This window comes from Cervus elaphus, chromosome 9, assembly GCF_910594005.1.
Source record: "Cervus elaphus chromosome 9, mCerEla1.1, whole genome shotgun sequence".
Classification (NCBI taxonomy): Eukaryota; Metazoa; Chordata; class Mammalia; order Artiodactyla; family Cervidae; genus Cervus; species Cervus elaphus.
This window is the reverse complement of record NC_057823.1, coordinates 19925430-19949760: the sequence shown is the minus strand read 5'-3', so window position 1 is coordinate 19949760 and position 24331 is coordinate 19925430. Positions and strand designations below refer to the sequence as shown.

Sequence of the window (24331 nt, the reverse complement as noted above, 5' to 3'; positions counted from 1 at the left end):
ATTTCTGTGTCTCTTTTTCTGTTTTGCATATAGCGTTATCATTACCATCTTTCTAAACTCCGTATATATGTGTTAGTATGCTGTAATGTTCTTTATCTTTCTGGCTTACTTCACTCTGTATAATGGGCTCCAGTTTCATCCATCTCATTAGGACTGATTCAAATGAATTCTTTTTAACGGCTGAGTAATATTCCATGGTGTATATGTACCACAGCTTCCTTATCCATTCATCTGCTGATGGGCATCTAGGTTGCTTCCATGTCCTGGCTATTATAAACAGTGCTGCTATGAACATTGGGGTGCACGTGTCTCTTTCAGATCTGGTTTCCTCAGTGTGTATGCCAGTAAGTGGGATTGCTGGGTCATACGGCAGTTCTATTTCCAGTTTTTTAAGAAATCTCCACACTGTTTTCCATAGTGGCTGTACTAGTTTGTATTCCCATCAACAGTGTAAGAGGGTTCCCTTTTCTCCACAGCCTCTCCAGCATTTATTGCTTGTAGACTTTTGGATAGCAGCCATCCTGACTGGCGTGTAATGGTACCTCATTGTGGTTTTGATTTGCATTTCTCTGATAATGAGTGATGTTGAGCATCTTTTCATGTGTTTGTTAGCCATCTGTATGTCTTCTTTGGAGAAATGTCTGTTTAGTTCTTTGGCCCATTTTTTGATTGGGTCATTTATTTTTCTGGAATTGAGCTGCAGGAGTTGCTTGTATATTTTTGAGATTAATCCTTTGTCTGTTTCTTCATTTACTATTATTTTCTCCCAATCTGAGGGCTGTCTTTTCACCTTACTTATAGTTTCCTTTGTAGTGCAAAAGCTTTTAAGTTTCATTAGGTCCCATTTGTTTAGTTTTGCTTTTATTTCCAATATTCTGGGAGGTGGGTCATAGAGGATCTTGCTGTGATTTATGTTGGAGAGTGTTTTGCCTATGTTCTCCTCTAGGAGTTTTATAGTTTCTGGTCTTACATTTAGATCTTTAATCCATTTTGAGTTTATTTTTGTGTATGGTGTTAGAAAGTGTTCTAGTTTCATTCTTTTACAAGTGGTTGACCAGTTTTCCCAGCACCACTTGTTAAAGAGGTTGTCTTTTTGCCATTGTATATCCTTGCCTCCTTTGTCAAAGATAAGGTGTCCATAGGTTCATGGATTTATCTCTGGGCTTTCTATTCTGTTCCACTGATCTATATTTCTGTCTTTGTGCCAGTACCATACTGTCTTGATGACTGTGGCTTTGTAGTAGAGTGTGAAGTCAGGCAGGTTGATTCCTCCAGTTCCATTCTTCTTTCTCAAGATTACTTTGGCTATTCGAGGTTTTCTGTATTTCCATACAAATTGTTAAATTATTTGTTCTAGTTCTGTGAAAAATACCGTTGGTAGCTTGATAGGGATTGCATTGAATCTATAGGTTGCTTTGGTAGAATAGCCATTTTGACAATATTGATTCTTCCAATCCATGAACACGGTATGTTTCTCCATCTGTTTGTGTCCTCTTTGATTTCTTTCATCAGTGTTTTATAGTTTTCTATGTATAGGTCTTTTGTTTCTTTAGGTAGATATAGTCTCCTAAGTATTTTATTCTTTTTGTTGCAATGGTGAATGGTATTGTTTCTTTAATTTCTCTTTCTGTTTTTTCATTGTTAGTATACAGGAATGCAAGGGATTTCTGTGTGTTAATTTTATATCCTGCAACTTTACTATATTCATTGATTAGCTCTGGTAATTTTCTGGAAGAGTCTTTAGGGTTTTCTATGTAGAGGATCATGTCATCTGCAAACAGTGAGAGTTTTACTTCTTCTTTTCCTATCTGGATTCCTTTTACTTCTTTTTCTGCTCTGATTGCTGTGGCCAAAACTTCCAACACTATGTTGAATAGTAGTGGTGAGAGTGGGCACCCTTGTCTTGTTCCTGATTTCAGAGGAAATGCTTTCAATTTTTCACCATTGAGAGTAATGCTTGCTGTGGGTTTGTCATATACAGCTTTTATTATGTTGAGGTATGTTCCTTCTATTCCTGCTTTTTGGAGAGTTTTAATCATAAATGAGTGTTGAATTTTGTCAAAGGCTTTCTCTGCATCTATTGAGATAATCATATGGTTTTTATCTTTCAATTTGTTAATGTGGTGTATTACATTGATTGATTTGTGGATATTAAAGAATCCTTGCATTCCTGGGATAAAGCCCACTTGGTCATGGTGTATGATTTTTTTAATATGTTGTTGGATTCTGTTTGCTAGAATTTTGTTAAGGATTTTTGCATCTATGTTCATCAGTGATATTGGCCTGTAGTTTTCTTTTTTTGTGACATCTTTGTCTGGTTTTGGAATTAGGGTGATGGTGGCCTCATAGAATGAGTTTGGAAGTTTACCTTCCTCTGCAATTTTCTGGAAGAGTTTGAGTAAGATAGGTGTTAGCTCTTCTATAAATTTTTGGTAGAATTCAGCTGTGAAGCCATCTGGTCCTGGGTTTTGTTTGCTGGAAGATTTCTGATTACAGTTTTGATTTCTGTGCTTGTGATGGGTCTGTTAAGATCTTCTATTTCTTCCTGGTTCAGTTTTGGAAAGTTATACTTTTCTAAGAATTTGTCCATTTCATCCAAGTTGTCCATTTTATTGGCATAGAGCTGCTGGTAGTAGTCTCTTATGATCCTTTGTATTTCAGTGTTGTCTGTTGTGATCTCTCCATTTTCATTTCTAATTTTGTTAATTTGGTTCTTCTCTCTTTGTTTCTTAATGAGTCTTGCTAATGGTTTGTCAATTTTGTTTATTTTTTTCAAAAAACCATCTTTTAGCTTTGTTGATTTTTGCTATGGTCTCTTTAGTTTCTTTTGCATTTATTTCTGCCCTGATTTTTAAGGTTTCTTTCCTTCTGCTAACCCTGGGGTTCTTCATTTCTTCCTTCTCTAACTGCTTTATGTGTAGAGTTAGGTTATTTATTTGGCTTTTTTCCTTGTTTCTTGATGTAAGCCTGTAATGCTATGAACCTTCCCCTTAGCACTGCTTTTACAGTGTCCCATAGGTTTTGGGTTGTTGTGTTTTCATTTTCATTCATTTCTATACATATTTTGATTTCTTTTTTGATTTCTTCTATGATTTGTTGGTTATTCAGAAGCATGTTATTTAGCCTCCATATGTTTGAATTTTTAACAATTTTTTTCCTGTAATTGAGATCTAATGTTACTGCACTGTGGTCAGAAGAGATGACTGGAATGATTTCAATTTTTTTTGAATTTTCCAAGACCAGATTTATGGCCCAGTATGTGATCTATTCTGGAGAAGGTTCCGTGTGCACTTGAGAAAAAGGTGAAGTTGATTGTTTTGGGGTGAAATGTCCTATAGATATCAATTAGGTCTAGCTGGTCCATTGTGTCATTTAAGATTTGTGTTTCCTTGTTAATTTTCTGTTTAGTTGATCTATCCATAGTTGTGAGTGGGGTATTAAAGTCTCCCACTATTATTGTATTACTATTAATTTCCTCTTTCATACTCGTTAGTGTTTGCCGTACATATTGCGGTGCTCCTATGTTGGGTGCATATATATTTATAATTGTTATATCTTCTTCTTGGATTGATCCTTTGATCATTATGTAGTGTCCTTCTTTGTCTCTTTTCACATCCTTTATTTGAAAGTCTATTTTATCTGATATGAGTATTGCGACTCCTGCTTTCTTTTGGTCTCTGTTTGCGTGAAATATTTTTTTCCAGCCCTTCACTTTTAGTCTGTATGTGTCTCTTGTTTTGAGGTGGGTCTCTTGTAGACAGCATATATAGGGGTCTTGTTTTTGTATCCATTCAGCCAATCTTTGTCTTTTGGTTGGGGCATTCAACCCATTTACATTTAAGGTAATTATTGATAGGTGTGGTCCCGTTGCCATTTACTTTGTTGTTTTGGGTTCACGTTTATACAACCTTTCTGCATTTCCTGTCTAGAGAAGATCCTTTAGCATTTGTTGAAGAGCTGGTTTGGTGGTGCTGAATTCTCTCAGCTTTTGCTTGTCTGTAAAGCTTTTGAATTCTCCTTCATATCTGAATGAGATCCTTGCTGGATACAGTAATCTAGGTTGTAGGTTATTCTCTTTCATTACTTTCAGTACGTCCTGCCATTCCCTTCTGGCCTGGAGGGTTTCTATTGATAGATCAGCTGTTATCCTTATGGGAATCCCTTTGTGTGTTATTTGTTGTTTCTCCCTTGCTGCTTTTAGTATTTGTTCTTTGCGTTTGATCTTTGTTAATTTGATTAATATGTGTCTTGGGGTGTTTCACCTTGGGTTTATCCTGTTTGGGACTCTCTGGGTTTCTTGGACTTGGGTGGCTATTTCCTTCCCAATTTTAGAGAAGTTTTCAGCTATTATCTCCTCGAGTATTTTCTCATGGCCTTTCTTTTTGTCTTCTTCTTCTGGGACTCCTATGATTCGAATGTTGGGGCGTTTCACATTGTCCCAGAGGTCCCTGAGGTTGTCCTCATTTCTTTTGATCCTTTTTTCTTTTTTCCTCTCTGCTTCATTTATTTCCACCATTTTATCTTCGACCTCACTTATCCTATCTTCTGCCTCCGTTATTCTACTCTTGGTTCCCTCCAAAGTGTTTTTGATCTCATTCATTGCATTATTCATTTTTAATTGACTCTTTTTTATTTCTTCTAGGTCTTTATTAAACATTTCTTGCATCTTTTCAATCTTTGTCTCCAGGCTATTTATCTGTAACTCCATTTTGTTTTCAAGATTTTGGATCATTTTTATTATCATTATTCTAAATTCTTTTTCGGGTAGATTCCCTATCTCCTCCTCTTTTGTTTGACTTGGTGGGCATTTTTCATGTTCCTTTACTTGTTGGGTATTTCTTTGCCTTTTCATCTTGTTTAGATTGCTGTGTCTGGAGTGGGCTTTCTGTATTCTGGAGGTCTGTGGTTCCTTTTTATTGTGGAGGATTTACCCAGTGGGTGGGGTTAGACGATTGGCTTGTCAAGGTTTCCTGGTTAGGGAAGCTTGCGTCAGTGTTCTGGTGCGTGGAACTTGATTTCTTCTCTTTGGAGAGCAATGGAGTGCCCAGTAATGAGTTTTGAGATGGGTCTATGTGTTAGGTGTGACCTTGGGCAGCCTGTATGTTGACGTTCAGGGCTATGTTCCTGCGTTGCTGGAGAATTTGCGTGGTATGTCTTGCTCTAAAACTTATTGGCTCTTGGGTGGTGGTTGGTTTCAGTGTAGGTATGGAGGCTTTTGGATGGTCACTTATTACTTAAAGTTCCATGTAGTCAGGAGTTTTCTGGTGTTCTCAGGTTTTGGGCTTAAGTCTCCTGCCTCTGGATTTCAGTTTTATTCTTCCTGTAGTCTCAAGACTTCTCCAACTATACAGCACTGATAATAAAACTTCTAGGTTAGTGGCAAAAAGATTCTCCCCCGTTAGGGACACCCAGAGAGGTTCACAGAGTTATATGAAGAAGAGGAGAGGGAGGAGGGAGATAGAGATGAGCAGGAGGAGAAAAAGGGGGACTCAAGAGGAGAGAGACAGATCTACACAGTTGTCTGTTCCCAGAGTGTTCTCCGTAGCCCAGACACCCACAAAGATTCACAGAATTGGATTGGGAAGAGAAGGGGAAAGGAGGAAATAGAGGTGTTCTGAGGTAGAAAACAGAGAGTCAAGATTGGGAGAGAATAATCAACACACTCCTGAATAAAAATGGGAACTGAATTTCAGTTTAAAAATAGGGCTTCTCTTCTTTTTTTTTTTCTTTGTAAGGTTATAGTGTATTGAAAATGAAAATTAAGGAGTAGTAGAGGAGTACTAGAGGACTTTAAAAGAAATAAGAGAAAAAGAAAAATAGAAAATAGAAGAGAAAAAGGAAAGAAAAAAAAGAAGAAAAAAGAAAAAAAAATTTTTTTCCCTAATTAACAAAATCGTAAAAATCTATGAAAATGAAAGTTAAGGAGTAATGGGGGAGTAATAGGGAATTTTAAAGGAAAAGAAAAGAGAAAAAAGAAAAAATAGAAAAATAAAAAATTTTTTTTTTCTTAAAAAAAAAAAAAAGTAAAAAAATATCTAGGAATTTCTCTGGAGCTGTTGCGGTCAGTGTGGGTTTGGCTCTGTTTCAGATAGCTCCTCATTCAGCTTACACTTCTCGATATCTACAGGCCCCTTCCGGTGTAGTCGGTGTTTTCTACAGGGATTTTAATCTGTTGCACCGGTCCCTTCTGAAGCAGTTCCCTTTGTTTATTTGGCTTCTGTTTGCCGGTCTCTTCAGAGCCTCATTTCCGCCCTGACACAGGCAGGCGGAGGTGGACTCTTATTCAAGTAGCTAGTTCCGTCGCTCTGCGGGGAGGGGCTGGCGCTGCCGGGAGGGGCTGGCGCTGCTTTCTCCGTCTGCGCTGCTCAGGCTCCTGGCCGCTCCATAGGGAGCGCGCCCGGCGTTGCGCGCGGTTCCAGCCCTCCGGTGTTCCACAAAAGCAGGGAACAAAAAGCTGCTCCTGCTCTCTGTGCCTTCCCCATCAGAGCGGTCCAGGCAGCCAGGGGCTTGATGGGCGCACTCTCTCCAGGTGCGGTGCGCCCACTCCCTTCCGCGGTCCCAGTCTCAGTTTCCGCTGGCGCCAGTCGGGTGCGTGCACCTTCTGCCCTCCATGACCCCAGCCCCAGTCCCCGCCCGCTCCGGTCGGATGCCTGAGCCCTGTGTCTCGCCGCGACCCTCCCGGCGGCTGTCGACCATCCAGAATCTCAGGAGGTCTCTGATTAGAAACTGGAGGCCTGTTTGCAGTGCGGCAGGGGATGCGGTCCTTGGGGCCAAGCCTGCCCCCTTCCCCTCCCCCCTGCCTCCTGACTCCGGCGGGGCTGGGCCGGTCCGCAGCCTGCGAGCTCTTCTCTGGACTTTCTCGGTCCCTTTGTTCTGCGAAAGGCCGGCAGTGTGTTCGGGCCGGTTAATTTTCTCTCTCTCTTTTGCTCTCCCACAGTTCAAGTTGGCAACTCACAGAAACTCCCTCTGATTGTCCTCAGGGCACTCAGGCCCGGACCCTACCCCAAGCAATGCAGCCTAAGACTCCCTTCCTGGGACGGATCTCCATCCTTAGCTCTTTTGTCTCACTTTTTATCTTTTATATTTTGTCCTACCTCCTTTCGAAGACAATGGGCTGCTTTTCTGGGCACCTGATGACCTCAGCTAGTGATCAGAAGTTGTTTTGTGAAGTTTGCTCTGCGTTCAGTTATTCTTTTGATGAATTTGTAGGAGAGAAAGTGGTCTCCCCGTCCTACTCCTCCGCCATCTTGGCTCCTCCTCCTTATATCCACAGTGGGCAGCTTGCAGGATCTTAGTTTCTGGATCAGGGTTCGAACTCAGCCGCTTGGCAGTGAAAGAGTGGAATCCTAACCACTGTACTGCCAGAGAATTCCCCAACTCCTATGACTTTTATGAAACACTTGTCGAGTGAGAAAACCTAACTTATGTATTATTTTCAAATAGAATAGACTGCTAATGAATATCAAATTCAAGAAGTGATGAAGTCATATAATTCTATCTATATACCTGCAAAAAGGCATTCAAGTGAACATTTATTCATCAATATTATTCAGCTTTCTAAGTTTTTCCCTGTTTTATCCATTTTTTCCCCTGAAGTCTCAAAAATATTTTCATGGATCTGGGAACATTTGTTTACCCTGATCAACATAAACTTTTAACTCTCAGTGATCATTAGCGGGCCAAAATTATGTTGGGTGTGCCCAATGTGTTTGGGGAAACTAAGTATACAAGAGCTATTTGGGGGAAAAAAAGCAAAGGCAGCCTCAATAGATTCAGGCTACTGGAGTATTTAAAAAATTAAACTCCCCTTTTGTTTTCTCTCCCAGGACTTCCCTGCTTAATTTTCTTCCTGAATATTCCTAACTCATCATTTCAAGGTATGTGGGTGATGGGCAGAATGAATCTGGAATAGTTTGTGTAGCCTGTGTTTCTACAGATGTTTCTATTTTGTTGGTTTTTTTTTTTTTTTTTTTGACTGCACCCCGAGGCATGTGGGACCTGAGTTCCCTGACCAGGGATTGAACCCGCAGCTCCTGCACTGGGAGATGGAATCTTAACCACTGGACCGCCAGGGGAGTCCCCATAGATGTTTCTTTACAAAGCAGTGTGAGGATAAGCAGAACAAGTTTTGCTCTCAGACTTAAAAAGAGAAATATGGAAATGGTAAGCATTTGCTCAAATTCATGTAACTCTCCAAGTAATTCCAGACTTCACAGTTTTTCCTACCACACTAAACTTATGACACTTGAAAAGAAATAGCTTGGGACTTCCCTGGTGGTTCAGATGGTAAAAAGAAATAGGTTTATTGTCTTATTCTTACTGTTTAACTGAGGCTATTTACACAAAGAATCCACAAAAATCAGGAGAACAAATGTATAGAAATAATAAAGAGAAAACATCTCTTTTTATTATTATTATTTTATCTCTTTTTATTATGGTACTTATATATATGCACTTTTACCTACATATATATATGTATGATGCATATATGATGAATATATATATATATATATATATACACACACACACAGACACCTAGGTCCCCTGCATGGCAGGCAGATTCTTTACCACTGAGCCACCATGAAAGCCCTCAAGACATAAGAGCCATAGTAAAAAGAGTCATCATCTTCTATTGTTTCCATATAACTTTTGTGGGTTCTTTGTGTAGACAGCCTGTGTATGTTAAATAGTATGTACATAAATATGAATGTGTATTTACACACATAAAGAGATACAGATATAGACTGAGATTTAATAAATATAGGTGTGATTTCATATATATTATTTTACCAAATATGGTCACAGTTCATAGTGTTTTACAGTATGCTTTTATTTCACCTAGTATATCCTGAATATCTCTTCGTGTCAATCTGACATAGCATTTCATTTTGTTAATACACCACAATTTATTGGCCCATTATCCTGTTGGTGGACACCTGACTCTCCGATGGCTGACTATGATGAATAGGGCTTCTGTGAACATTCTTGTCCAAGTCTTTCTGTGGATGTATGTTTTCATTTTGGGAGGAGATTTTCTTCTGGAAATTCCTCTAAGAGGAATCACTGGGTCATAGGATGACCAAATATGTAGAATTATTTTCTTCATCCTGCAAATGATAAAATGAAAGCAAAAAAAGCAATCCAGCCTGGAGAACTGCAAGTTAAACATCACAATGAGATTTGCCTCTTGGTTCAATGGTTAAAACTCTATGCTTCCACTGAAGGGGTTACAGGTTTGATCCCTGGTCAGGAATCTAAGATCCCACATACCTTGAGGTGTGGCCAAAAAATAAATGCAATAAATCACAATGAGATAATTGCTATTAACCTGCCAGGATGGCTAAAACTTAAGAAGCAGACAGTACCAAATGTTGGCAGGGATGTGTAACAACCAGAAGTCTCAAAGATTGTTGCTGGTATTCAGCCGCTCAGTCATGTCTGACTCTTTGTGACCTCACAGACTGCAGCACGTCAGGCTTCCTGTCCTTCACTGTCTCCCAGAGTTCGCTGAAGCTCATGTCCATTGAGGCAGTGGTGCCATCCAACCATCTCATCCTCTGTCGTCCCCTTCTCCCCCTGCCCTCAATCTTTCCCAGCATCAGGGTCTTTCCAGTGAGTCGGCTCTTGGCATCAGGTGGCCAAAGGACTGGAGCTTCAGCATCAGTCCTGCCAATGAATATTCTTTCTTTAGGATTAACTGATTTGATCTCCTTGCTGTCCAAGGGACTCTCAGGGGTCTTCCCCAGCAGATAGATTGTTACTGGAGGGTAAAATAGTACAGCACCTCCATGGATAAAGTGTTAGGACTCCCCACTTCCTCTGCACGGAGCACAGGTTCAATCCCTGTTCTAGGAACTAAGACCCCATACCCTGTGCCTTGTAGCCATTAAAAAGAATAGTAAGGAAGTATTACCTTATTAATATTTAGTAGGAGATTGCCCCGAGACGTTAACCATAGAAGATTACATTTTTATTATTTATTTATTTTTGGATGTCCTGGGTCTTCACTGCTGCACAGGCTTTTCTCTAGTTGTGGCGTGTGGGGGCTACTCTAGTTGCAGTGCTCAGGCTTCTCACCGCTGCCTTCTCTGGTGGGGTGCAGGCTCTAGGGCTCTCAGGCTTCAGCAGTTGCAACACATGTGGCAAAGGGTCTCAGTTGCTCCGAGGCGTGTGCAATCTTCCTGGACCAGGGATCACACCTACGTCTCTCGCATTGGCAGGTGGATTCTTTACCACTGAGTCAACAGGGGAGCCCTTGAAATTACATTCTGAACTCAGGGATGATCAGTCTGTCTCCCTGTTCACTCCTGTCTAGCCTTCCACACCAAGATGGTCTCCATCTCACGACTTGTCCCACTGCTCAAGAAAACCTTCTGCTAGAGACTTCCCTGGCTGTCCAGTGGTTAAGACTCCATGCCTCCAACCCAAAGGACCCAGGTTTGTTCCCTGGTTGGGGAACTAAGATCCCACATGCCATGTGGCAGGGCCAGAAAAGAAAAAAAAAAATCCCACCTTCTGCTAGATTTTCTTGTACTTAGCACTAAGTCATCTCAGCCACAGTTGCCCTGGTCATCCAACAGAATTTCTCTTCCTGACTCCCTCTTAGTCTCTGGCTTCTTTTTTTAAATTTATTTATTTTTAATTGGAGGATAATTGCCTTATGGTATTGTGTTAGTTTCTGCCATACAACAACATGAATCAGCTATCAGTTCAGTTCAGTCGCTCAGCGTCCAACTGTTTGCAACACACCAGGTTTCCCTGTTCATCACCAACTCCCGGAGCTTGCTCACACTCATGGGTGTACATATGTCCCCTCCCTCCTGAACCTCCCTCCCACCCCATCCCACCCCTTTAGGTTGTCACAGAACACTGGGTTGCTCAAACTCATGTCCATTGAGTTGGTGATGTCATCCAACCATCTCATTCTCTGTCACCCCCTTTTCTGTCATCGCCTTCTCCTCTTGCCCTCAATCTGGCTTCTTGGATCTATTTGCAATCCTTTCCATATGGGATAAGTTGCTCCCTTGTCCCCTCATAAAAATATAAGCTCTGTGGAACCAGGACCTGGAGTGCTTCATTAACAGGTGGGTAAGAGAATGGTAAACCAGGTGCTGGGAACCTAAGGAGTACTCTGTAGTGGACTGAATGCCTGCATGATAGGATAGTGACATGACCTGAAGTCACTCATTTGACCTTTATGGATCCTTAGTCACAGATGTGAATGAATGCCTGGATACCCAGGCCTGCCCTTCGAAAGCCATCTGCTTTGACACTGCGGGAAGCTACTTCTGCACCTGTAAATCTGGATATCAATCAAGCAACGGGCAGATACGTTTTCGTGGTCCCGGAGTGACGTGCAAAGGTGAGTGTTATTTAGGTAAGAACATTCTAGAAAAAAGTAGGTCTATTTATCCTTCATATTGAGATATTGGACCTAAATTTGGAGAATAACTGATCAAGTCAACGGCTTTGATAGTAGAGACCTACGTATTAGGCATGGAAAGCATTTTTTGTTGAATATCATAAAGAGCCGTTAAATTCTGTAGCTCAAGGGTCTTTTTGTTTAGATTGCATAGTTTGGGGATCTAAATACTAAATAAAAGGGTCTTCCCTGGTAGCTCAGCGGGTAAAGAATCTGCATACAATGCAGGAGACCCCGGTTCAATTCCTGGGTCGGGAAGTTCCTCTGGAGAAGGGATAGGCTACCCACTCCAGTATTCTTGGGCTTCCCCGGTGGCTCAGCTGGTAAAGAATAAGCCTGCAATGTGGCAGACCCTGGATTCTTCTTGCCAGGATCTGGCAACATTCTTCTTGCCTGGAGAATCCCCATGGATGGAGGAGCCGGGCGGGCTACAGTCCATGAGGTCAAAAAGAGTCAGACACGACTGAACGACTAAGCACAGCGCAGCACTAAGTAAGAAGGATGCAAGCCAGGGATGTATAAAAGGGGTTTGTCCTCAATCTGGAATATTCTTAAGTCCATATTAATAAGGGGTTGGCAGGCACGTGTAGCATACTAATTTTTTCTCATTTGGAAATGTTGTTTTTCAGTCACTCAGTGGTGTCTGACCCTTTGCAACCCCGTGGGCTGAAGCATGCCAGGCTTCCCTGTCCTTCACTCTCTCCTAGAGTTTGCTCAGACTCATGTCCATTGAGTTGGTGATGCTCTCTAACCATCTCATCCTCTGCGCCCCTCTTCTCCTTTTGCCTTCAGTTTTCCCCAACATCAGGGTCTTTTCCCATGAGTCAGCTCTGCCCAAAGGATTGGAGTTTCAGCTTCAGCACCAGTCCTTTCAATGAATAGTCAGGGTTGATTTCCTTTAGGATTGACTGGTTTGATCTCCTTGTTGTCCATGGGACTCTCAAGAGTCTTCGCCAACACCACAATTTGAAGGCATCAGTTCTTCAGCACTCAGCCTTTTTGTGGTCCAACTCTACATCCGTACTTGACTACTTGAAAAACCATAGTTTTGACCTTTCTCAGCAAAGTGGTGTTTCTGCTTTTTAATACAATGTCTAGGTTTGTCATAGCCTTCCTTCCAAGGAGAATGTTTCCTAATATATTAAAAATATATAGCTCACACAAAATCCTATTCCTACCATTTTGCATTTTAGGGTTTCAAAAAACTCTTTTATCACTTACATTTGTATTTATAGCAAAAAAAAAAAACTTAAAGATTTGTGCATGGGAATTAGTTTTCATTGTATATTCTAACATGTTATTTCAGAGGTTTAGAATGTAGTTTTTAGAAAACGTTTTAAAAGAACTCAACTCCTGAAACACACTAGTGAGTTTTCAGATATTGCTCCTGAGTTTTTCACATGAAGAAATCAACTCATATAAAAAGAGTTGTTTATGTATTTATTTTTTAGGTAGAGAGAAATTTTCTCAGGAGTGGGACTGCCGGATTATATGGCAATTGTATTGTTAGTTTTTTGAGGAATTTCCATACTATTCTCCATAATGGCTATATGAATTTATATTCCCACCAACAGTGTAGGAGGGTTCCCTTCTCTCCACACCCTCTCCAGCATATATTGTTTGTAGACTTTGAATATAAGATTACCACCTGTGATCAAGACACAGAAAATATGGACTCATCATAAAGCCGTCCGTTCTTCCATTGTTTTCTACACAGATGAGTTCTACGTGTGCTCAGTCACTCAATCATACCCTGACCCCATGGACTATCGCCCACCAGGCTCCTCTTGTCCATGAAACTTTCCAGGCAAGAATATTGTAGTGGATTGCCATTTTCCTCCTCCAGGGGATCTTCCTGACCCAGGGATCAAACCCACATCTCTTGTGTCTTCTGCGTTGGCAGGCAGATCCTTTTCCACTAGCACCACTAGCATCACCTGGGAAGCCCAATGAGTTCCATTCTCTTCCTAAATCTTACCTCTCTGTTTTTGGGGGCTTTTTGGAGGGGGGGGGAATTTCTTGTATGGTGTTTTCATATTCTCTTATACTTTGTCACTTCCTCCAACACATGTTTTCTAGAGTACTTTAAAAATCTCTGTTCATCACTTCCTGTTCCTTCTACTTTTTTTTAAATAAATAAGCATATATGTTAGTTAATGTTAGTTGCTCATTCATGTCTGACTCTGCAACCCCATGGACTGTAGGAGGTTGTAACCCACCAGTCTCCTCTGTCCATGGGATTTCCCAGGCAAGAATACTGTAATTTCCTTCTCCAGGGGATCTTCCCTATCCTTGAACCCAGGTCTCCCACATCTGAGCCACTAAGGAAGCCCAAATATGTATTAAATCTCTTTTTTAATTTTTTAGTTAAAAAGTGTTTTATTGAAGTATTTATTGCTGTTGTTCAGTTCACTCAAGGTGAGTGCCTTGAAATACACAGACTGTCCACTGCTCTGATGCTGACTGATGTTGTGACCTGTGTGTGGTGGACATGCACAGGCTTGGGATGAAGAAGTGAACTCATGGAGCCCTGAGTGACCCCATGGAGCCCTGTCACTGACTGATTCACTTTTCATCCTTTTCCTGCCACAGATAAGAATGAATGCCTGAACACCACAGCGTGCCCACTGACAGCCACATGTCAGAACATCCCGGGAAGCTACTTATGTGTCTGCAATCCTGGGTTTGAGACTCCTGATGGGAGAGCTCAATTTACTGGCTCCGGAGGAACTTGCATAGGTAAGCAGATTCTCTGACACCTTCAGGTGAAAACTTTCTAAAAGAAAGATTTGACCAAAACAAATGAGGAAAAACAATGAATCAGTGTGGATCTGACTTCAATATGCTAATAACCTTTAAACTCCTCAGTATCTAAACACTGTCATTTGCTATAGCTGTTTATGTGTGTTTGTGTGTGCATAACATGTATGTGTGTCTGCTCAGTCTCTCAGTCATGTTGGACTCTTTGTGACTCAATGGACTGTAGCCCACCAGGCTCCTCTGACCATGGGCTTCTGCCGGCAAGAATACTGGAGGCAGTTGCCATGGCTGCTTCCTCCAGGAGATCTTCCGGACCCAGTGATCGAACCCGTGTCTCCTGTATCTCCTGAACTGGCAGACGGGTTCTTGACCACTGAGCAGAGATGCCTTCCAAATGCACAACTTCTGTTAAAGTAACCACAAAGGCTCTCCCTAGTGGCTATTAATTTATTGGTATTTTAACTTGTCATCCTTACTTCTATTGAAAAAAATCCAAAGATAGAGCAATTCAATTAAAAAACACAAAGACAAATTCTTTTTCAAAAGAATAGCTGCCTATACATGTATAACTTGGAGAAGGAAACTGCAACCAACTCCAGTATTCTTGGCTGGAAAACTCTATGGACAGAGGAGCCTGGGAGGCTACAGTCCATGGAGTCTCAGAAGAGTCAGACATGGCTGAGCACGCATGCGCATGTGTAACTGAGCCAATCTGCTGTACATACACCTGAAACCAACACAATATTGTTAATCAACTACACTCCAATACAAAATTTAAAAAAGTTTTAAAGTACAACCTGCTGAATCAGAGAAAATATTTACAAATTATATGATGGATAAGGGGTTAATATCCAAAATATACTAACAGCACATACAACATCAAAAAGTTTTAAAAATTGATTAAAAATGGATGGAAGACCTGTATAGACGTGTTTTCAAAGACATACAGCTGGCCAACAGGCACATGAAAAGATGCTCAACACTGCTGATCATCAGAGAAATGCAAATCAAAAGCACAATGAAATATCACCTCACACATGTCAGAATGGCTATCATGGAAAAGTCTGCAAACAACAAATGCTGGAGAGGATGTGGGAATGGAAATTGGTGCAGCCACTATGGAAAACAGTATGGAGGTTCCTCAAAAACCTAAAACCAGAGCTACCATATCATCCAGCAATTCCATTCCTGGATATATATCTGAAGAAAGCAAAGACATTAATTTGAAAAGATACATTCACCCAAATGTTCATAGCAACAGTATTTACAATAGCCAAGCTACAGAAGCAACCTAAGTGTCCATTGACAGATGAATGGATAAAGAAGATGTGAGATATATAAAGAGACAGACAGATAGATATAGATATATACAAGCAATGAAATACTACTCAGCAACAAAAAGAATGAAATTCTGACATTTGCAACAATACGGACTAGAGAGTATTATACTTAGTGAAATAAATCAGACAAAGAAAGACAAATGCTGTATGATATTACTTACATGTGGACCCTAAGAAATAAAACAAACAGATGTATATAACAAAACAGAAACAGATTCACAGATATAGAGAACAAACTAGTGGCTACCAGTGGGGAGAAGAAAGGGGGAGTGGCAAGATAGGGGTATAGAATTAAGAGGCACAAACAAGTGTGTATAAAATAAACAAGCAACAAGGATATAATGCCCAGCACAGGGAAATATACCCATTACTTTGTGATAACTTTAAATGAGACATAATCTATAAAAATATAGACTCACTATATTATACACCTGAAACTAATACAATATTATAAATAAACTATACTTCAATTTTGGGCTTCCCTGGCGACTCAGATGGTAAAGAATCTGTCTGCAATGCCGGAAACCCAGGTTCGATCCCTGGCTTGGGAAGATGCCCTGGAGAAGGGAATGGCAACCCACTCCAATATTCTTGCCTGGGGGGTTCTAGGGACAGAGGAGCCTGGCGGGCTACAGCCCATGGGGTCACACAGACTTGGACACTAATGAGTGACTAACACACATACTCACATACTTCAGTTGGCCAGCAGGCATGACAACGTGCAGGTATGACTGAGCAGCAGAAATCCCATTTGGAAAGAAAGCTGGGAGGAAAGTTGGAAGGGAAGTTTCTCCAACTTCAGACTGTGAACAAACATTTCTTTTCTTTTTTTTGAACTCTCATTCTATTTCTAGGAATCAACGCTAGTTCCCCTGCCCCAACCCAAGTTACATTTTCGGAAGACTATAAACAACAGGTATGTTCCCATCTTCGTAAATCTGTTTGGTGCCTACCACCAGTATGTGGAAATAAACAATAATTACAAACAAAATACTCTCTAGAGGGAATATGCTTAAATATAAAATATAAAACAAGGGTTCAAATCAACCCACTCCAACTCCACCAGCGCATACACACATAATGGTCTCTGGGGATAAAAAAGTGTTTCTTGATATTAATATTTTTAGATCCTCTCCTATTTCTTCCATATTTTATGCTTTATCAATTGCTTTCATTTTGAGCAACAAAGTATTGTTTGGGGGAAAATATGGCAGCCATGAAGTGTTCTCAGTCAACACTAGCTTTGTACAGAATTAATTATAAAAAAAGAAGCACCCTGGGACTTCCCTGGAGGTCCAGCAGTTAAGACTTCATGCTTCTAATGTAGGGGTCATGGGGTCCATCGCTGGTCGGGGAACTAAGATCCCTGGCCAAATGGCATGACCATCTTTTTTTAAAAAGAGGCACCCCTACCCCCTCAATTTAATCATTATTATGATTGATATAATTTCATTGCTGCAAGTACTGTGTGTTATTAGAAATAAATCTTTTAAAGGTAACCTACAAAACAAATATATGTTACATTAAGACAATTAGGAAACCAGTATGTACGCCCGTAAGATGAATTTTCAAAATCCAATCCTTTGTTTGATTAAAAGTTATTTGTAGTTTGGTCAAAGTTGTCCAATGTCATATAGACCTTATAGGAATTAAAAATCCTGACTTCTAGACCATTTAGGTCAAAGTACACTTTTGGAAAATAGACTGTCTCTAATCAGTCAAGAATAAAGGTAAATATGCTATGAAGATTGTTTTTACTAAAAGAGTGGAAGAACCTGTCTACACTATTATATGTTATATACAAAGGTTATGTATAAATAACATGTTATATAGGAATACAAATATTTTATATAAAATATATAAAAACAGAAATAAATTTTAATATTTTGACTATTATGAATAGTTCTTGGTTATTATGTCTCCATCCCCTAAAGTTAATATATTTGAATTGCCTCTCCTCCAATTTTAATTTAGATTTTGTCAATGGGAAAAAAGGGGCTAGCTTGAGAGTTTAGATTTTATTATACTTAGGCACTTTTAACACTTTGGTTCTCTAGAAATTATTTTTGAGGATAATGAGGTGGGTGTTGAACTCATTCACTCTTTTCAAATGGATACCCACTAGTCCCAAAACAATGTATTGAACTTTATTTACATTGTGTGTGTGTGTTAAACTCCAACAAGTGTGTTTAATTTTGCAGTCTTGCATTCACAGATATGTCAGAGTATTTCTCTGCCAGGACCAATTGTTTTAATAAAGCTTCTGAGAACTTAATAACAACCTCTGGATGCTTTTAACTGAATGAAAGCTAATTATATGTTTTTATTCTTACCTTTAGGATACCACCAAGGACCCAAATGACAACAAGAGGATGAGCTCTGTTACCATGGTGACAGAAGGAGTACCAAAAGATGACAATGCCACACTTACGCTACAGGTTTGAGATCATTCCCAGTTTCTGTGAATGTTTTCTCACAGTAGACAATTCTCCATCTTTTTCTTCCTCCAATATGCCTGAAGGAATTGATTATAAGTTAGGTGGGACAAGCTCTTTTTCCTTTCTGGATCTCCACCTCACAGGAGGAATGCAAACCCCACAATAGATTTTTACCTTAATTCTACAGGCTACAGAGGTCTCTCCCTTCCTACTTTTCTGAAAATAAGCATTTTCCCATATTAGATGACAATTGATCATTTCTGTAGGGGTACACTAAAAAGCTGTAAGAGAAAGCACAAATGCAGGGAAATTAAGAAGAAAATCAAAGGTGAAACCAGGTGGCATGGGCACATTGTCAGTCGCTCAGTCGTGTCCGACTCTTGGCAACCCCATGGACTATAGCCCACCAGGTTCCTCTGTCCATGGGAATTTCTAGGCAGGAACACTGGAGTGGGTTGCCATTTTCTCCTTCAGGGGATCGTCTCAACCCAGGAAACCAGGTAGAAGGTGATGCAAAATCTAGGACCAGTGAATTTAAAATATTCAATTATTTCACAATGGAATGAAGTGACAGTGTAAAGTCTGAGTTTCTTCCAGCTTTGTTTAAACATTCGCGTCTTTTCCCTACAAGCTGTTCCCTTCTTCTGCTATTGAACAATGGGAATAATCCCAGAGAAAGTTCATAGTTGTGGAAGTTTCAAGAAAGGTCTGGAAAATAGAATCTGTAGTCTTAGTTTCCTTTTATGATTTCCTCCTAGACAATAGTCATTTTCACATCCGTTATTTTTTGTTTATTCCTCAATACTTCATTCTTTTAAAAAAATTTTAGTGGTATATCACACTATTTTTGTTTATTCCTAGGTATTTTATTCTTTTTTAAGAATGTTATTGATGTATAGTTGATTGACAGTGTTGTGCTAGTTTCATATGTGCTGCAAAGACGTTCAGTTATATATGTATATATTCATTCTTTTACAGCTTCTTTTCCCATATAGATATTGTAGAATGTTGAGTATAGTTCCCTGTGCTAAACAGTAGGCCATGTTTTTTACCCTGTGTATGGAGGAGGAAATGGCAACCCACTCCAGTACTCTTGCCTGGAAAATTCCATGGACTGAGAAGCCTGGTAGGCTACAGTCCATGGGGTTGCAAAGAGTCGGACACGACTGAGCAACTTTACTCACTATGTTAATCCCAGTGTCCTAATTTGCCCCTCCCTGCATCCCGTGTTTCCCCCTTGGTCATCATTAGTTTGTTTTAGAAATCTGTGAGTCTATTTTGTAAGCGCACTCACAATTTGTAAATTTATTTTTTTCCGTTATGGTTTATCACAGGATAGTGAATGTACTTCCCTGTGCTATAGAGTAGGACCTTGTTTTTATCCATCCTTTGTATTATAGTTTGCATCTGCTAATCCCAAACTCCCAGCCCATCTCTCTCCTACCCCTCTCCCCCTTGGCAACCACACATCTGTTCTCTACATCTGCACACCCACTATTTGTATGGCAGAAAATAGCCGATTCTTTTGACGACTTGAGCAACAACATCAGCGAGTCATCTCAGAAACGCAAGGAAGAAATTGCCCGTTTAGCGACACAGTATCTTCACAGAGTGCAGTCGGCAGCCTATGAAGCTGCCCTCAATCAACCCACAGGAGGAACGCTGAGGAGAGAGTCACAATTTATGGGTAAGCTGTGGTCATGGATACTCAGGAAGACTTTTGAACTTAATTTGGGTTCAGGAAATGTTGGTTGAGCTATAATTCCATTGGCAGAAAACAGCCTTCTCTCTCTTTACACGGGCAAAATCTGTGTATGTACTTGACATGAAATATCTTATTTCTCTTCAGAACCCTAAGTTTGCATTGGATGAGGCTTGAAAGTTCATTTGACTTGACCATCCATTCATCGTTCAAATCTAACGTATTTTCAAAGTGAATCTTTTATGGCTGTGTGTACTGTCACTTTCAATCCAAGAGTCACTCTAGAGTTATGTACAAATCTTTATTAAGGATACACTGAAGGATAAAGCAGCCTTTAGTCTTAGAATCAATAAGAGTTGGGGGCATAAACAAGCACCTAGTAAAGTGTCTGGTACTTCAAAGTATTTACTAATCATCAAATGAATGACTGAATATATGGACACAAAAAACTGTGGTGCTATCATCAACTAGAGGATAAGATTACACTTTTTTGGAAAAAAATTATTTTATTGAAATATAGTTTCCCCCCCACAATATCCTTAAGTTTTCAGACTTTTTTTCCCCCTGATGACATTATGAGTAAGCAATGGTTTCTTGCTATAGTTTTATGTGCATTTCATTGATTACTAATGGACTCAGTTCAGTTCAGTTCAGTTCAGCTGCTCAGTCGTGTCCAACTCTTTGCAACCCCATGAATCGCAGCACGCCAGGCCTCCCTGTCCATCACAAACTCCCGGAGTTTACTCAAACTCATGTCCATTGAGTTGGTGATGCCATCCAGTCATCTTAACCTCTGTCGTCCCCTTCTCCTCCTGCCCCCCATCCCTCCCAGCATCAGGGTCTTTTCCAATGAGTCAGCTCTTCACATGAGATGGCCAAAGTGTTGGAGTTTCAGCATCAGTCCATCCAATGAACAGCCAGGACTGATCTCCTTTAGGATAGACTGATTGGATCTCCTTGCAGTCCAAGGGACTCGCAAGAGTCTTCTCCAACACCACAGTTCAAAAGCATCAATTCTTCAGTGCTCAGATTTCTTCACCGTCCAACTCTCACATCCATACATGACCACTGGAAAAACCATAGCCTTGACTGGATGACCTTTGTTGGCAAAGTAATGTCTCTGCTTTTTAATATGCTGTCTAGGTTGGTCATAACTTTCCTTCCAAGGAGTAAGTGTCATTTAATTTCATGGCTGCAATCACCACCTGCAGTGATTTTGGAGCCCAGAAAAATAAAGTCAGCCACTGCTTCCCCTGTTTCCCCATCTATTTGTCATGAAGTGATGGGACCAGATGCCATGATCTTAGTTTTCTGAATGTTGAGCTTTAAGCCAACTTTTTCACTCTCCTCTTTCACTTTCATCAAGAGGCTCTTTAGTTCCTCTCCGCTTTCTGCCATAAGGGTGGTGTCATCTGCATATCTGAGGTTATTGATATTTCTCCTGGCAATCTTGATTCCAGCTTGTGCTTCCTCCAGCCCAGCATTCCTCATGATGTACTCTGCATATAAGTTAAATAAACAGGGTGACAATATACAGCCTTGATGTACTCCTTTTCCTATTTGGAACCAGTCCATTGTTCCATGTCCAGTTCTAACTGTTGCTTCCTGACCTGCATACAGATTTCTCAAGAGGCAGGTCAGGTGGTCTGGTATTCACATCTCATTCAGAATTTTCCACAGTTTATTGTGATCCACACAGTCTAGAGGTCTTTATTTTATGCTGGCCATTGGATTTCATTTCTGTAACTATTCTGATCTATATTCTTTGTTCATTTTCCCTTATCCAGTTGTTCTTTGTCCATTATTTTTGGTTTTTATCTTATTGAATTTTAGGAGCTCTTTACATGTGATGGACCTCATTTATGTGTCTAAATATCTTCTGCCAATCTGTGGTTTCTTGAAAGGACTTTTGGGTGAAGATGTTTCCACTTTTGATGTAATCACATTTTTCTGTCTTAGAGATGTGGGGAGGGAGATAGCAAATGCCAGGGAAGCAGTTTGTGATGCTAATTAGACTGATTAGAGTAGGCTTGGAGAGGAGGTGAGATTTGTAAGGAGACTTGAAGGAAAAAAAGGAGTGAGCTACATGCATATGTCACAGAGAATGATCCTGGGCAGAGGGCTTGGGGTGATCATTCCTGGTGTGCTGGAGGTACTTGCAGAGTGTCTGGAAGTGACTGGTCAAGGAACTGATGTAAGGCAAGATCAGACAGGGTCTTCCTGAGAATTGTAACAACAGTGGCTTTTATTCAGGGAGACACTATCTGATTCACATTTTGAAAGGACCCGACTGGCTGCTCTGGAGGAACAGTGAATGCAGTTATGTGATTGGGATGAACCAGGAGAGATCTACTGGTGGTCTAGATGAAGTCAGTGTCCCCAGTCCGATTCACACCAAGATTGGTGTCTTTTCAGCAAAAAGTGTGAATTTGCTGCCAGGTTTGATGCAGAGTTTGAGAGAAAGAGAAAGGTTGGTGCTAAAGTTGATTAATGTGTAGGTGATTAAAATATTTGGCCTAGGTGATTAAAATATTTGGCTTGTTCAAAACAAAAGAGAGAGAAGAGCGAGTATGGAGAGATGGAGGGAAGTAATAAGACGCCTTGCGATTCTTTTTTTAATTAATTTTTATTGGGGTATGGTGCTTCACAGTGCTGTGTTAGTTTCTACCATACAGCAAGATGAATCAGCTACACATCCTCTTTTTTGGTATTTCCTTCCCATTTAGTCACCACAGAGCACTGAGCAGAGCTCCATGCGCTCGACAGTAGATTGTCACTAGTTATCTACTTTATTTGTTGTTATTGTTTAGTCACTAAGTCGTGTCCAGCTCTTTTGAGACCCCATGGACGATAGCCTGCTAGGCTCCTCTATCCATGGGATTTCCCCGGGCAAGAACACTAGATGGGTTGCCATTTCCTCACCAAGGGATCTTCCTGACCCAGAGATTGAACTCGCATCTCTGGCATCTCCTGCATTGGCAGGTGAATTCTTTTCCACTGAGCCACCTGGGAAGCCCATAGTATCAATAGTAGCTGACTTAGTAAGTGCCTTGTGATTCTTCAGCATGTATCAAACTAAGTGAAAAAGTGTATGATTAGTAGATAATGACCTCTTAAACTCTTTAATTGAGACTTCCTCTTGAATGATAGTGTGGTCAAAAGAAAAGATATCAGTCTCATGATTAGAAGAGATGAGACAATCTCATGCCAGCCTCACTCAACTCTACCGTATTGAATCTGTTCCCTCCAATAAGAGACTGGGTGCCCAAATAAAGCCAACAGCTTCTATGTGTCCACTCCAACTCGATCACCCAAGCTCCAGTTTTCATTTGAAGCTCCTACAATTGTCAAGGGCTTCCCTGATAGCTCAGTTGGTAAAGAATCCACCTGCAATGCAGGAGACCCTGGTTCGATTCCTGGGTCGGGAAGATCCGCTGGAGAAGGGATAGGCTTCCCACTCCAGTATTCTTGGGCTTCCCTTGTGGCTCAGCTGGTAAAGAATCCACTTGTAATGTGGGAGACCTGGGTTCAATCCCTGGGTTGGGAAGATCCTATAGGGAAATTCCTACAGAAATTTCTACCCACTCCAGGGAAAGTCTACCCACTGCAGTACTCTTACCTGAAGAATTCCATAGACTTTATAGTCCATGGGGTCACAAAGTGTCAGACACTCCTACAGTTGTCATTTTTTTAATTTAATTTTTATTTGTTTTTTTGCCACACCATGCTGCATGTGGAATCTTAGTTCCCTGACCAGGGATCGAACCCGTGCACCTTGCACTGGGAGCATGAAGTCTTAAACACTGGGCTGCCAGGGAAGTCCTTGTCATTTTTTTAAATGAGATGGACAAGGAGATTACATTTTAAAATAAGTGTTTATAAAGATTTCCAATATTCACACAGATTTTTTGTTTTTTAGTTATTAAAGCTCTGACTATCAAGAACAGCTGCAAAACAGAAAATGAGACAGTTAAATTACAGACTGAAGAGGCATCAATGGACATCGATTGCACTGTTGTTACTGGAGGAGGAACTGGAGGTAACAGAAATTACCTAGATTATCTCAACGTCTCAAGAATTGGGGGGAGGGGAAATTCACTTTTATTTTTTATTGAATTATATTAATAATTAATACACAATACTATATTAATTTCAGCTGTACAACAGGCTGATTTGATACTTTTATACATTATGCATGATCAACTCACTGTGCAAAACTGTTGCAATATTACTGACTATATTCTCTGTCGGTAATTACATTTTTGTGACATATTTTGCAGCTGAAAGTTGGTACCTCTTAATCCCAATCAACCATCATCCCCCCATGCCCCCTGCATATTCTCTCCTCTGGAAACCACCACTTTGTTCTCTGTGTCCATGGGTCTGTTTCTCTTTTGTCTTGTGTTTTAGATTCTGCATAGATGTGAAATCATGTGGGATTTGTCTTTCTCTGTCTGACTCATTTCACTCAACATAACATCATACCCTTCAGGTCCATCCATGTTGCAGCAAATGGCAAGATTTCATTCTTTTTTGTGGGTCCATCTAGACAAGGCTACGGTTTTTCCAGTAGTCATGTATGGATGTGAGGGCTGGACTATAAAGAAAGCTGGGCGCTAAAGAATTGATGCTTTTGAACTGTGGTGTTAAGAGCCCCTTGGACAGCAAG

At 40.5% G+C, this 24331-nt stretch overlaps 1 protein-coding gene across 1 annotated transcript in view; it reads left to right on the top strand.

The window, feature by feature from the left end:
* Window positions 1–24331, top strand: part of LOC122699603 (adhesion G protein-coupled receptor E3-like) — a 48753-nt gene that overhangs the window by 2139 nt on the left and 22283 nt on the right. Inside the window, exons 2-8 of the mRNA XM_043911764.1 lie at window positions 7827–7877; window positions 11210–11362; window positions 14015–14161; window positions 16377–16438; window positions 17862–17960; window positions 19470–19647; window positions 23582–23701. Of these exons, the coding sequence (XP_043767699.1) occupies window positions 17895–17960; window positions 19470–19647; window positions 23582–23701 (364 nt within the window). The 5' untranslated portion in view covers window positions 7827–7877; window positions 11210–11362; window positions 14015–14161; window positions 16377–16438; window positions 17862–17894. The remainder of the gene's footprint in view (window positions 1–7826; window positions 7878–11209; window positions 11363–14014; window positions 14162–16376; window positions 16439–17861; window positions 17961–19469; window positions 19648–23581; window positions 23702–24331) is intronic.